The 15,569-nt window shown below is 33.1% G+C and overlaps 1 protein-coding gene across 1 annotated transcript; it reads right to left on the bottom strand.

Annotated features, from left to right (window-relative positions):
- Nucleotides 1–83: 83 nt before the first annotated feature.
- On the bottom strand, nucleotides 84–15,155 carry LOC100377809 (uncharacterized). The gene is made up of 13 exons (XM_006811555.3): nucleotides 14,962–15,155; nucleotides 10,808–10,969; nucleotides 10,621–10,672; nucleotides 10,074–10,308; nucleotides 9,402–9,503; nucleotides 7,666–7,842; nucleotides 6,294–6,500; nucleotides 5,980–6,130; nucleotides 5,677–5,860; nucleotides 4,902–5,439; nucleotides 3,459–3,661; nucleotides 2,889–3,046; nucleotides 84–2,619 (listed from the first exon to the last, which is right to left on the bottom strand). The coding sequence occupies exons 1-13, from the start codon at nucleotides 15,050–15,052 to the stop codon at nucleotides 2,423–2,425; spliced, it is 2,457 nt and encodes an 818-aa protein (XP_006811618.1). The 5' UTR covers nucleotides 15,053–15,155; the 3' UTR covers nucleotides 84–2,422.
- Between the last annotated feature and the right edge of the window lie 414 nt (nucleotides 15,156–15,569).

Genomic DNA, 15,569 nt, shown 5'->3' on the forward strand with positions numbered 1-15,569 from the left:
TTTGGGCAAAGTTGCACACACACACACACACACACTTTGCTTCCAGCAACAATATATCCATAGTTCTGTCAAACACTAACTCATAATTTGATATGCAAAACTTTAATAGTTTCTTTACTGCAATATAGAAATTCTTTGAAAAATGGTATGCACAACAACTTTATGAGCAAATTATATAATACATAATATTTTATAGAAATCTGAATAAAGTAATATCTTTTGTCAAAAATGTAATCACCAAATCTTTAAGTTTATTTTCCATTTTTAAGTACTCATTTGCAGTTTCAGTATCATATGGTACTATTAGACCTGTTAATGGCAAGTTGAAATGTTCTTCAGGTTTGCATGAATACAAATCTGTTAAAGTTAAAACATGGCAAATCTTTAGTGTTAATAATGCAATTCTGATATTCCTGAAATGTGTAAGGAAATTATTCACAAAATTACTGTTTCAATAAATACAAGTACAGGCAGAAAAAAAGTAGTCAATAAAATGCAATCTCAGTTTTAATAGCTACACCATGTAGGAATGATTATTTTATTAGAATCCTTTGACATATGGTGTTGATCAAAAGGTTTTTGCTAATAATTTAAATTTACTGACAATATATCCCAAGATTCTATTGATTTTTCTTGTCACTGAGTAAATAGTGCTTGGGATATTTAGACCAAAATCACAAAATGCAATTTTTATGATCTATGATGCATATATATTACAGCCACTGGGTGCGGTAAAATTACACAATACCCAGGTTAATTGTGTGCAGTGACATTTAACTTTTTACGTTGACCACATAAAAAAAAAGAATTTCAATCACCTTAACTACGGAATTTGATGCAAGGTCCATTTAACTTTATATGGGAAAAGTTTTCAACAAAATGCAGAAGACAACAAAACTTTAATGTATGGAATGTTACTACTATTTGAATACTTTTGGGTGCTGGTTCAAATAAATAAAACAACTTGACAGTGTGTAGCATTGAAAAAAAAATAAATGCACTGCAGCACTCTATACAACACAAATTAATTTCTCATAATTACACAATGTCATTACCTACACACATTATTCTTCTGACTTTCTTTTTGCTATTTCTAGTACCTTGATCTCTCTGTTTTCTGCTTTACACATGACTACAGAATATTAAAGTCTGGACGGCAATATCACATCTACTAGTATATGATACAATTATAGTTTGTATTCTGATAATAAATCACTAAAATTTCTTCATCTCTAAATATGACAAAGACAAATATGATCAATATAAGTTTTGAATGTGCAAGGATTTTCTTGACATAAAAAAATAGAAACACACATGAACACATCTCTGCATTTTGGAGAGTTTCATCAAACTCAAAGCACCAGTACTTATATAGGCAGTATATAGTGTCCAAGAAAATTTTCATTACCGGTATTTTGAATATATCGTGCGACAATAACATGATTTAGAAACATTTGTAATGTGTGCTATCAGAGGTACATTACTTGGGGTTTGCAACTACGGTGACATGATACCAAAATCCCGTTTCAATCTCGCTCTCGCATAAGCGTTCCAACTCAGAAAAATGGGAATGCGCATACCCAAGGTAACTAGGATACTGGGATGTCCAGGTGGATCAAAATAGCTGCTTACGATAACTATATTTTCTGTAAATTTTCGATGTATTACATATTTTCACCATGAATGTGGTAATACATGTTTTATTGATTATTACAAACCGCCTATTTCATGTCAGAAGGTCGTAGCATCAGTCTCGCTATCTACGAGATGAGACTTGAATGGGATCTTGACATGATGTCACCATTCAGTACTATGCGCGTTGCAAACCCCAAGTAATGTACCTCTGGTGTTGTATAATACAAAATGTGTTTTAATTTTGCTTTGTTTTTCATGATTCTATGCTTGAAACAGTGAAAGATTGGCAAAAAAGCAGTATTCCCATGATGCAATGCTTGAAATAGAGAGCGTTACAAAATAGGTGATTTTCCGTACAATTGCGAGATCTCGCGAGATGTAAGATAAACGTGCGTCGAACATCTGCTGCAAAAGTCGAACGATTTGATTTTGAACTAGAATTTCTTTATTTCCTGACTCACATCGACCGGCCAATCTTCGACAGAGGAATATTGCTTCCGAATACCCTTACTTAATCGAAATTGCCTATCATCAAATGTATACAGCACATTATTAAGCATGGAAATGCTCCCAAAATATTTTCGCGTTTGTCGAATCCCACGCGATGTTTGACGACACTACGACGCTATGACCTTTGTTTGTTCTGTTTTTACGTTCGATTGCACGCATAACGTGTGATTCTCGCAGTGAACGGAAAATGGTCTATTGCAGATCCTTTCCATAATGCAATGCGTGAAAGCATTGTAAAGCTACTGAGAATGTACAACACTGCTGATAATGAATGGTATTAGGCCAGTGATATCACAGATGTAAATTCCTGCATTTGGGTTTGAAGTGTTTCTAGTCGCCTGATGAGATCTTGGCTTTCTATTGATCCATTTACTCTGGATATTGCACCATCTATCTGGTCATGCACTTTGCCTAACTCTTCGTAACATACGTCCAAATTATGTCTGTCATCCCGATGGAACGGACTTGGACAACCTAGAGACAAAAAGAAGATCACGTTTGTCAGGAGTTTATAGCTGTTACCGGTGCTCTGAAAAACAATAATCTAAAACTGGTTTTGGACCAAAAAATGCAATGCAATTGCTTGCCAGAGGATGTGTGTGGGAATCCCACCATCAACAGTAAGAAGGGTTTCCATTTGTTAAACTATGTTGCTGCCAGTAGCAGTAGCCATTAAACTGCCATACATCTTAAAAATCATACTGAGTTACTGAGATCATAGTTTCTGATTTCTTTATACGCACCATATTCAATAGCTTCATATTGTTTAAGTACATCTTGACCATATAAGGATAGTATCAATGTTATAACTTCTGCAGCAGGCCGCATTAACAGTCGATTTGCAAATAATATCTCAGTCAATGGAAGGACTTTAGCAGCTGCAGCTAAGGTCCACTTGGCTCTAAAAAAAGATCAAAGAAAACTTAGAAACAAATTTTGTATGATGAAGGTATTGAAGACATGTAAATTTAGAATGTAAAATTAATAAAAGAAAATAAATTTGCCTGTTGGCTAATAAGCTCTGCACTCTGAGATGTACAATGTGAAAGTAATTTGATCCATGAATAAATTTGATTTTTAAGCTAATTGTTATGCAACATGGGTAATTAATATGCATAGATTTAAACCCAAAACTAATGGAAATGTCACATGACATTACCTCATCTGTACAGGGAGATGTCATATGACATTACCTCACCTGTACAGGGAGATGTAACATGACATTACATTATGTGGATGCACAAAAGATGTTTGTTGTCACATGCATATGATTAGATACATCAGATATAGATTAATACATGAATATCACTTACTTGTGTGAGCAGAATACATTAAGCGCACTAGCACAAACTGTTGGGTCAGTATCAATTAGGCATTTATCAGCTGTCGATAATGGACAAGTAGATTTTTTCTTTGCTGTCATAGATTTGATTATCTCTTCAGTTGTTCTGGTTAAAGATTCAATGGCTTGTACTTGGTTTCCAGTAATCCAAAGTGTGCCCAGAAAGTTGATGACCTGTGAAATATTCAGGTAATAATAATATGCCTACTATATACTCACAAGCATGGTGGCCACATGCTATATAACAGATTTAGCCAGTATAATGTAAAATACTTTATTTTAGCTGGAATTAATTTTTCACTCAAAAGACATTTCGACTGTTTATTTTCACTGATCGTTGATGATTTGAATTTAAAATATAGAAATATTTTGCACTGGAATTTATTTTCACTGATATATCCCCTTTCAGCAAAATATTGTGAAAAATAAATTCCAACTACCTGATCATATATTGACACTTAGCTTTCAGGAAACATTTGTCCCTTAACACTCTTAAATAATTATAATGCTAAAATTGATGCAGCAAAAATATAAGGCTTTACAGTATATATATATTTATCTGTGAACAGCATTCATTTCAAAAGAGACAAAAAAAAGTCACATTTCAGTAAGGTTCAACATGATACAAAGTCACTTTCATCAAAATTTGATCCTGTGAACAGTCTTAAATCATAATGCAAAACTGATAGCAGCAAAATATAATTGTTTACCATGGATATTATCTGGGATTTATGAGATACAGGTAATGCAACAGGTGTGACCCAAATATGGTGTTAAAATCTGATTATTAAACACATCCTAGTAACCCCCCCCCCCCCCAAGTTGAGTGCAAACTACAAGTAAGCAGCGTTTAGGACAAAAATACAAAGCAGCAAATATCTTGATTACTGAACAAATTTGTTCATTACTGTTTTTTACAATGAAATTCATTTATACAAATTGTGTAAGTTCTGAAACAATGATAAAATCCTCCAATTATCCATCAAACTTAACCAATTTGTTTGCATTGTAATAAAATGCAAAACAGATTGTGAAATTTGTGTCAGCCATGTTGACTTTAAAAAGAGTGATCTAGGGGGGTCAAATGAGTGGAATATTACCAAAAGGACCTCCCCCTATATTGCAAAAAGAAGAATTGATTAGCAAATAGTTTTGTTTCCGAAACTGAATTTAATGTTTAATCCTTAAACTTGTATTTAGGTCATGAATGTTTTTTAGACTTATATTATTTTTTTTCTTGTGTGTAAACTTCTGTTTGAACGCACCATATTACAAAGTGCACCCCAACTTTGTGGTTTTGAACTAATTTTCAAAGTTGCACATTGTAATACAAATTGAAACTTCAATAGCAAAAAAAAAAGGTAAAAATTTCTCAGCTTCACATGAATTTAACATGAAATGGTGGTTCACTCACCTCTGAATGATTCTTTGTAAATTTCTTTGATGTATTACAAGATTTTGGCTGTATCTTTGGTGTATTTGTATCTTCAGTGATTAACCCGACAGGCAGTACCTGCATAGTGCTCCATTTCTTTCTCTCTCTTTTCATTTCAGGAGTGGAGTTTGGGGTACGTACGATATCAGACATCACCACAAGAAGGTCACATGATTGTGATTTCTCCCAAGTTTGACGCTGCGGTTTACTATAATTAACATTTGCATTATAATCACTTGAATTTGTTTCTCCATACATTGCCTCAATGCCATTGGTCCCTGTTAATACACTATCATTTTCATTCAACGTACCCTGTCCCACCATATTTAGCTCTAGTTTCATTTCCCTTTCTGATATCGGCAACATCAATGATGATGGTGATTTATCATTATGCTTTGTGGTAGCCTCCTTATGGTGGGTTTTGCTCACTTTGGTCACTTTCTTTTTCTGTTTTATGGCTTCCAAAGCAAGATTCTTAGCAGCCTCTTTTTGGATCTCATCCTTCTCCATCTGCTTTCTGAAATGATAGGTCAAAGGTCATGCATGTACAAACTTGATGAGATCACAGGATATGATTAGTTTCATAAAAAAAATGTTGTATCATAATAAAGTTACCTTACAGTTTAGATTGTGGTTAAATTGTTAGAGTAATTTTTTTTTTTTTTATTTTATGGCTCTGCTGAACACTGCAGCTATTCCTCAAAATTGTGGAGACAATGACACATGGAATGAGAATGAAAATTACAGTACTCACTTCTTTTTAAACTTTGATGGATTTTTGAAATATTCTTTGACCTGTGCACCATCAAAGTTGATACTGAAATCTTTAGGATACTCGTGCATTGCTGACTCTAAGACTGGTAGAGCCACATCACGGATATAGTCAATCATCTCAAGTGATGCCACCATCATCTTCTCAAAAACGTCAATATTAAATCCTACATAGAAACATATAACATATAATCTGGTGGGGCAGGACTAACTGTCTACAATAAAATGAAATAACTTAAATTAAACAAAGTTTATTTATATCATTCAGTAATCATACATTTAATACCTTCTTGTTGGGGTGTCATTGCAGTCACTTCTGATGTGGTCACAACAGTATTTGCAAGTACTTTGCAAGCAGGTCTTAAAACAGAAGGCTTGTCAAGATGTCTTTCCATACCAGTAACCACTAACTCTATAGCACACTGTTTAACTGCACCCTGCCAGGAATAAAAAATAAAGATACCAGTTACCACTAACGCTAAAGCACACTGTAAACCACACCCACACAGCCAATAACAATTTAATTTATCTCTTTATCTGAAGATTATATTTTAATATTCATTTTATATTTAGTTATTTCATCAGTATCATATGACTAACCTTTGCGTTGGGTGTGGGTTTATATTTTGCTAGCTGTGCCAATACATGACATGCATTCTCTTGGATCTCATCCGCTTGTAAGTGTGCTGCCATTGTCCCCAGCAATACGGCACCAGCTCTGCACGTCAACAGTGTGTGATGATTTTCTGTGAAGAAACTCAACTTGGCAAGGAGTTTTGTCCATAGAATATTATGCTCCACAGGGTCCTGAAAATAGGAGAACAAGGTTGAATTAATGAACATTTTTGGGCATGTGATCTTCTCAAAAGCCAAAATTTCAAATGAACATGGCAAAAACTATGATAATCGAATACTTCTATGACAGTTAATCTGTTGGTAAAAGCAGAATTCAGCTCAACCAATTTAGATGTGGAGTGAGTGGGCCAATGTCTTCTCACACATTAAAATACATCATAACATGGATGGCAATTTATCTCAGAGAATATAACTACTAGTATCAAACATTTATGAACCATAACTATTTCAATAATTCAATCACTTTTTGATAAAAGCAATTTCAAAACAGCCAAAACATACTGAGACACTGGAAATTCTTACAATATTTATTCTTACTCATTTAGTGTCTATTTGAAATTAACCACATATTTATATTATACAATTTTGTATGATCCTCATTTTAGGACTAAATAAAATCAGTCCTGACAAAGTAATTGGATTCGCAATAGAAGCAATGAAACTCCCCTATGTGATACTTAAGCGACCCAACCCCACTAATGGTATTTCCTCATAGAAAAAATTAAAATGAATTATTTTTTTGAATAAAGTTTACTCAACCCATATCAATGTAAATGTACAAGGATCCTGCAGGATAAGGGTTAACATGACGAAAACAAGATTTATGTTCAAGACATTGTAACATTTATTAAACAATGTTTTCGCTTTAAAGGTTTATTCACATCCACAAAACATCCTCTGAAACAGAAACTACATTTGGCTCATTTTACCAGTTCACAAAATTGCAAAAAAATGCGATGATATCGGGCTAGTGTTTTCGTTTTTAACATTTTCACCACCAGATTTTCTCGTCCAAATAGTTCTGCAATTTTTTCATATATTCTTCAACATTTCTGGAAATAAACCCTAATTTTGGAGCCAACAGACCAAATATGAGTCAATTTTCAGTTGTTACTAAAAAAAATTGGCTATTTTTGTCCCAATCTTCTGAAAGAAATTGCAGACTATAAACGGTACTATTTTGTGAATTTGTGATGAAAAAAAGGAACTGCTGGTGAAAAGGTTAATTAAGCATGGCAAATATATGTTAAGTGAAGCTATAACATATGTTAGAATATTCTATTGCCATGGATGGGAATTAATGAACACATATACACCATATTGGTAGGTATCTTACCAGTGAATATCTCAGTAAATCCAGGAGTAGTTTTATAAGTGGAATATGGCATGAAAATTTAGGTTTTCCGCTGGTTGATTCTGTCTCAATGTCTTCTTTTTCTTTTAATTTGTTGTTGTCCTCACAAAATGTTTTCAAGAAGTCTATCAGAATGTTCTCGTTTGTCTCGGCAACTTCCTGCAATTACAGAAACAAGATGTGATTGGTTGATTTATACATGTACATCCATACCAGCTTACAGAAAATTAAATTATAAGTGACAGTATCGTAGAGTGTGAATCTAGCAACCACATATTTTTGCACGACTGTAAAATACATTATTTTAGCTGGAAATATTTTTTGCTGAAGAGACTTTTTGAATGTTTTGTATGGAATTTATTTTCACTGATTTGTTATAAGTTGAATGCAAAATATATGGAAAGAGATATATTCGCTGGATTTTATTTCCACTGAATCATACTTTCAGCGAAAATGAATTCCAAGTGAAAATAAAGTATTCTACAGTAGTTTAAGGCAGTAAAAATGCAAATATCTGCAAGACATTGTGGGAGGGAATTTTTCATTGTATACAAATTAAATGTAAATTTTTTTTTATATTCATATCACTATTAATATACAACTTCTTCACCCGATGTCACAAAGACATTTTCAACATATGAAGAAATAATTTCACCCAAGAAACAAGTGCAAAAATGAAAATTTTGACAATTTTCCATGACATTTTAGATTTTTTGTTTGTTGAAAAATGTCCAGTGACCCAAATTTTTATTTTCATTTTCAGTGCCCTAATGATTAACCAATGACACTGAAAGCATCAAGAATGTGACATAAATCTTTATTTTGCCCTTCTTAATAATTAGCTGAGGACGAAGACAGTGAAAACATATGGCAGTTATGTGTTTGAAAGAAGCCTTCTTGGTTTAATGAGCCAGTTTTGTTTATGCACACAACAATTAATATTTTAATTATTGATGACTCAGCACATAATTTATTCAGAGAGAAAGAGATCACCATCAGCTGTTACACTGAGTGTAAGTACAAGGCTATTATTATAGGTCAATAGACCTGCTCAAAATCTTATTATTATCATATTGTGAGTAACACTTTTAAATTATGAATTATGTGTATTGCTACAAGAATTATATATTTTTTTAAAGAAAACAAATAACCAAATAACTTTAAATATATCAGATTCTTTTTCTTTTATTTCTATATAAGGTACTCTTTATTATCAGTTCAATGGAGTTAGAATAATTTATGATGACAATTTACATTGAAAAACACCCCCCACCCCACCCCTGCCGGAGACATTTTTTTTCCCATTCATTCAAGTGATGTGATAAAGCTGACAGCTATTCTGAATGTGATATCACACTATCAGGTCTTTGTAGACATAAATTCATCTAGTGTGTCTGCAAGTTCATGACCTTGTATATCAGGAATTCCAGCCTTATAACCTAAAAATACCTTTCCACTTTACCAATTCACTTTATGGCAAATTAACAGAGGTATATAGGATCTTTGCAGTCAAATACTGCAAGCATTGTTTTGTTGTTGTCCAGTTAAATAATTTTATTGTATAAAAAAGTAAATCAAAACAAGTCCAATGACCAGGTTTCATGATTATTCAGCACAATTCAGGGATTTCAGAATGGGTGGGTGCATCCACCCCAAATCAGACATGAACGCTAAGCTGGTCAGATATTATACAGTACAATCAAGATTTGATTTCTTACTTGCATAGCTTTAAATACTTCATCCACTAACTCAGGTGAGATTGATACATTGGTCAACATTAGCAGCTGTCTACTGATATACGATGAAGCAAGATGTGCTACCTGAATTAATGAAAAAGTGACACTGTTGTTCAACTGGAAATTTTGATCGGGATCTTGCTAGAAATTTATCAGGAACGCATAAACACTTCCACTGCATTACTTCACAGTTCTGTAAGAAGATTTTCTCAGTCAAGTCAAGTAATGCTGGCCCACTAGACAAAATACCCAGTTTGGTTCTGGTTGTTAAGGACATGCCCACGGAATTTCATTGTCAAACGTTGATGCAGACATGGAACGGACAATCACATATTTGAATAGCTCTGCATCCAGTCATCTTTGATAACAGTAAAGATAATAAAGAGGATAAAGAAATAAATTGACATGCACTTAATCTTTATTCTATATCCAATATATTAACCATTGGACAAATACACATCTACCAATACTAACAAAGGAAATGGTTAGTATTTGTCTCAGAAACTTCTTTTTTAGTGCAAACTGCAAATATCATTGAATAGAATCGCATGTCTGATAACCTGTTCCGTTTCTGTTTACCATTCTTAGAATTCTATGATCTTATCATAGATTGATTTTCCCACAGTCTAAGCCGCTGTTACTCTCATTACTCACCTGTTCAGGGGTCTGTAACTGTTGTATTAAATCAGAGTCTATATCTGGTTGAATTATAATACACCAGTCATCAGAGAAACTATTAGCACCAGACGTTGTGGATTCCATACCATCCTCACTACTTTTATCTATACTGGAACATGGAGAAGAATATAATCTTGGAGGTTTGGGAGGGGGACTAGCTCCATCTGTCAGGTCACTTTCATCTAATACACTATTTCGATTACTTTTAAACCTGAAAGAAAAATACAAAACAAATTAAAAAATCCAATATGATTTTAGGAACGATATCCCTGTAAAGTTCAGAATAAAAAGTTTGAGTGCACTGGAATGCCAAAGAAATAGGTAATTGTCATTAAAAAGTAATTAGCATATGGATACAATTATTTCTTGTCTTTTTACCAGTAAAATTTGTCAGCGTTTTCAAAAAGTGATGTTGGATAAATGTCTGTTTTGTTGTGAATTAAGTTGAGGCATATATGTGAGCAAAGATCATGTAGATTTTGTTGACAATTTGAAACCCACCCTCCGAAAGGGTGAAACCTACCTTGTTTCTTCAAATCGGAATAAACTTGATTTTCCAAGTTGCAGAGTGCACCCTGAAAGACAATATAAAATATTTAATGACACATGAAACAAAGAATAATTTGTCTAATCAAACATTACAGATATTACCTCATGTGGAAATATTCCATATTGTCTGTTACAAACAGACTGTTGTAAATTTAACTAACCGTGGGTTAATGTCGTCTGTTCTTCAATCTCCACATCATTTACTAGACAAGATGTGGTGATAGCAAATGGAAAAATGATGGCAGCATTGTTCTGATTCATAATTTCACAACATAATCCTTTACAATTTTCATCATTCAATTCAATATCATATTCACCCCATCCTAGAATATAAAAAAATTGACATATGGAATGTGGTTAACCATTGGTAAATTGAATGAATTAACAAAGACATTAATGTACCGGTATTAACATAACTGCCATTTTATTTAGTAAACCAAAACAACAATATTGCCAGCTACATTTATGAATGGTTTGCTATGCACAAGTGAGATTATGATTAGAAATTAAAATTAAATGTAATTAAAAATTAAAACAACATCCAGTCAGATGTTGTTTAATGTCATGATTTTTTTACATTGGAAATTTACAAAGTATATATAGGGAATTTGTCTGCGGTGAAACAGACGCAAAAAAGACTGACATGGGTGCCTTCTTATTGGTTAGCAGCTTGGCAATCACTCACTAGCATAACAATTTATGTTAACAGCATTGTTCAATATGTTTATAGTTCACTAAAGTTCAATATAAATTACCAGAGACTACAGGGACTGGCAACTGTAGCAACACATACAAAAACGATCTTTCACATATACAAATGTAGGTATAAACAGTAGAACATAAACTACCTAGTAGATTTTGAATAAATTTGTTACATTTTATTTCGAACACGGGTTAAAAAATGCTTGGAGTTAACAGTTGACAGGACATTTTCTTTGGGACTTGCTGCATAAGTAAAGGATAATACATTATGCTTATTCATTAAATTTCAAACAAAAACAAGTGTATGCCACAGTATATGAAAAATGTAGCTAAACTGAAACTGTTGCAAAACGTATTTGATCCTGGATGCTTTTAAATACTGGGTTACATAAACTACATTTTGTAGTGACAAAGTGGTCCCTAGCAGTTTTGGACTTGTTGCATGCACCCAATCACTTATCTTATAGAAAACTATACACCAAGAGAAGTACATTCTACCATCTTTGCAGCAGTTGCCTGTTTTTGTATTCTCAAATATCTTTGGTTCAATAGAATGTATGACCAGTCAGTAGTAATTTTTTTGTTTGTTAATTGATTAATATAGCAATTAAAGTGTCATGGCTGGACCAGCCGAGATCATAAGACAAAAAACTACAAGTTCTATAAAAACCAAAATGAAAATCAATTGGAAGGGCTTCCCTTGTCACTCAAATACTTGGTAAATGTAATTTATGCTTTTGTGCTATATTTGATTTAACACTAGTACCATAAATTGTCGTATGACTCTCAGAACCTTCATGACAATGAAGTAACTTGGAAACAAAACAATGCTACACACACACACCAAACATGTTACTCTGCACTATTTATTATTTAATTACATGGGTTGTGTTATTGGACCAATATCCTGGTTCCCAGACCCCCAATTAATAAGGAAGGTCACCCATTTAGTATGAAGATAAAGATAAATGGAAAATATTGTAAATTGCTCTTCATTTTGACACCGGGAATCAATCGCCACAGTCGATCGCTTATACCACAGTCCCTCTATCACACGATAGAGGGACTGTGCTTATACCTTACACATACGTTTCAGTCAAATCATACCTACATTCCTCCAAAATGTAGCTATTACATGTAATAGTACCAAAATCCTTTTCTTTTGTGTTTTTTTGGCAACTTGTGATGACAGGATTTTTCCTGTTGTTATTCAAATTTTATTGGAAAGCTTTCAATGTCTGAACAAATTTCATTCATTTTTTTTGAATTACTGTCTTTATTTAGATTACTATTTCCTACATTTTATGATCAGGTGGCCAATGAAAAGTAAATAAATTATTATCATTACACGAAAATGCTAACCTAGAATTTTCAGAATGGCATCATATGAGTAAACAACTGCATTCATTTAGAATTAATATAATTAAGCATAATAAGCTTCTGGGTTTAAATGCAACCCGATAACTACAGATTGTAGTAATACCGGTAATGATTGATTTTGGCAAGAACACATGTCTATTTTCACTATTATTATTAATCAGTCTTTCCAAAAAATAAAAGTTTGAAATAAAAAAGAAATCATGAACGTGCACACAGGAACACTGAGCCATTAACAAAATTAGCATATGCTTAATGATTTATTGGTATTCAGTGTTATTTCAGCATTGCGGAATGTGGAAATATGCATGTGATAAATGTATAATATTCCATGATATTTTCTCTCAGGTTGACAACAGAAAAATATTGTGAGATTATATATAATTAGATTAGAATATTGACAATATAAATGCAATAATATTTTGCTGTAATGAAAATCAACTAGAGGTTAATGAAATGTTCTCCTTAAAAGATTTCAGAACAATTTAACTCATCATCGTTGCAATTTTTACATAAAAAAAACGCAAAAAAAAAATGAAATTCAATGTCTTGAACTGTCAGACACAGAGACGAATAGAATTGCACAGCAGGCATTCAAGTCCTATTTTTTTATTTTCGTGCATTAATCTGGAATTCTATACTTGTCTAATACAGATGAAAAAATGACTTATCAAGCCATGTTTAAAAAATCTGTTAAAATTTATTTACCGGGGGGGGGGGGGGGGGGTGTACACACAAATGTTTAGTTTCTTATTAAATCATTTTACAATTGTTACGTAATTTTTTGGCAGAATATAATTTGTATTTAATTAATATTATAATTAATTCTTAGAGATATAAAAGATGTTAATTAGTTAGTGGTTAGATGTTTACTAGCTTCACATGAGCTGCATGTATCTATTGTAATCCCAGTCATGTATATACTCAGTATCATATAATTATTTAAATAATTATGATTTATTGTATCTAGAATGGTGAAAAATAAATAAATAAATAAATAAATAAATAAATAAATAAAAACATTATAATTAGACATGTTGTATCTGTCACACTGGATACTGCTTTAAATAAAATTCACTTTCTCATTTAACATTATGTAACAGATAGTATAGTTAATATGACACCAACAGTAGTTATCATTGGATGTAAAAACTACCGTACTACTGGGTATTTCAACTTCCTTATTTCCAAGTGATTATAATCCCTGTTGTTTCAAAATTAGTGAGACAAGTGGGAAGTTGGTTTTGAATTGAAATCAGTTCTTGCCCACACAAGAGTTCTGTGGTTCACAACAGCTGATACTACACCTTTCTCAAGCATATAACTTTATTAACAACTACTTGACAATAAATGGCAAGAAGGAAATAACTACCAGTATTATGTGTTATACCGTGACTCACGATAGGTGTGTCCCATAAATTTCTTACTACTTCTTGCTTTTCATAAAAGGGACTTTACAGTTATGGACACTCAGAATTCTGTCACAGCTAGCATTAATACTCTGTACATCGAAAAATCTCTCCCTGCTTTGTTTTACAACACTGAAGCTATACAGCCGAAGTATCTATACGAGCACACATTCCCTTTATAGAGTAGCACATCTCCAGTGTTTAGCCATGGGACTTTAATATACACACCAGCTGACATTAGTTTTATGCAAGCCACGTTTCATGAAGTTGGTGGCTAGAGATGGAAGTGGTCGGGGTAAATAAATAAATATTTTCGAACACATAAACGAAACCAAATCCGTAACTAAACCGGGCTAACTTTATAGCAATTAGCGTGGTAAATTACTAGTAACACGTAGTTTCGAAAGAACTATACACTTGCTTTCTGAGAACCACTGCCTTAGAACCAAATTTTGTAAAAGTACATATATGAGAACGACATTGATTGAAAAAATGTAAAAAAAATAGCCGAACAAAGTATTTCACAATATTCGCATCGTTTACAGCGATAACCAATTACTAGTATTTGCCATGAAAAATGTACGCGGATTAGGTAGGATCTCAATCAAACTGATAATTGTTTATCGTGAGCTCCACTATCATACCTATCACGTGTATTACTAGTATGCTAGCATGAATTAACTATAGAGCATATCTTTTCCACAGTTATACGAAACAAAAAGAACCCGCATTCGACTAACTGTCAAATGACAACAAAAAACGTAAACAACAGAGCAGCAAGTGACCATGGTTTTTGAACAAGCGCGATGACGCGATGATGGTTTTACCTATTTTCAGCGTCCTTTTTGTCAGTGGATAGGTTTTCTTGGTTTTCAAATCAAGTAGAACTGGATAGTCATCTCTTGGCGGTGAATCCATGTTATTTGGTGGTTATTTTCCCTGGCGACCACCTTGCGATACACTGACTGCACAATGACAGACGCTAACACACTCCACTCACTGACGATGCGCCATCTTGACTTAATCTGAAATCACGTGACGCCCGTCGTGCTTTGCGCAGTTGCAAACTTCAATAAACTTCACTGTTTCGATAACACGCTGCAAACATGCAGAAAAAGTTTCCGTAGAACATCATTAATTAATTTTTAATCTATTTAGAAAATCTATATTAAAAACAAATTCAAGACAGCGAACGTTAAAAATATAGCCACAACTCTCCGATGGAATCAAAAGACGACCCCGGGAAGACGACATGCTGAAGTTGCGGAACAATGTATTACCAGAGATACAGACGAATATGTATTATCTAGTGTTTTTTATTGTACTTATACTTGGGGTACATTGGGATGACTAATTTTACACTGTTATAGTTTGAATAAAATACTATTTTAAACAAAATAAAGTACGTAAGGGCGCACAGTTTTTTTGAATTATT

The sequence above is a fragment of the Saccoglossus kowalevskii genome, chromosome 3, assembly GCF_978046115.1.
Source record: "Saccoglossus kowalevskii chromosome 3, keSacKowa6.1, whole genome shotgun sequence".
NCBI classification, from domain to species: domain Eukaryota; kingdom Metazoa; phylum Hemichordata; class Enteropneusta; family Harrimaniidae; genus Saccoglossus; species Saccoglossus kowalevskii.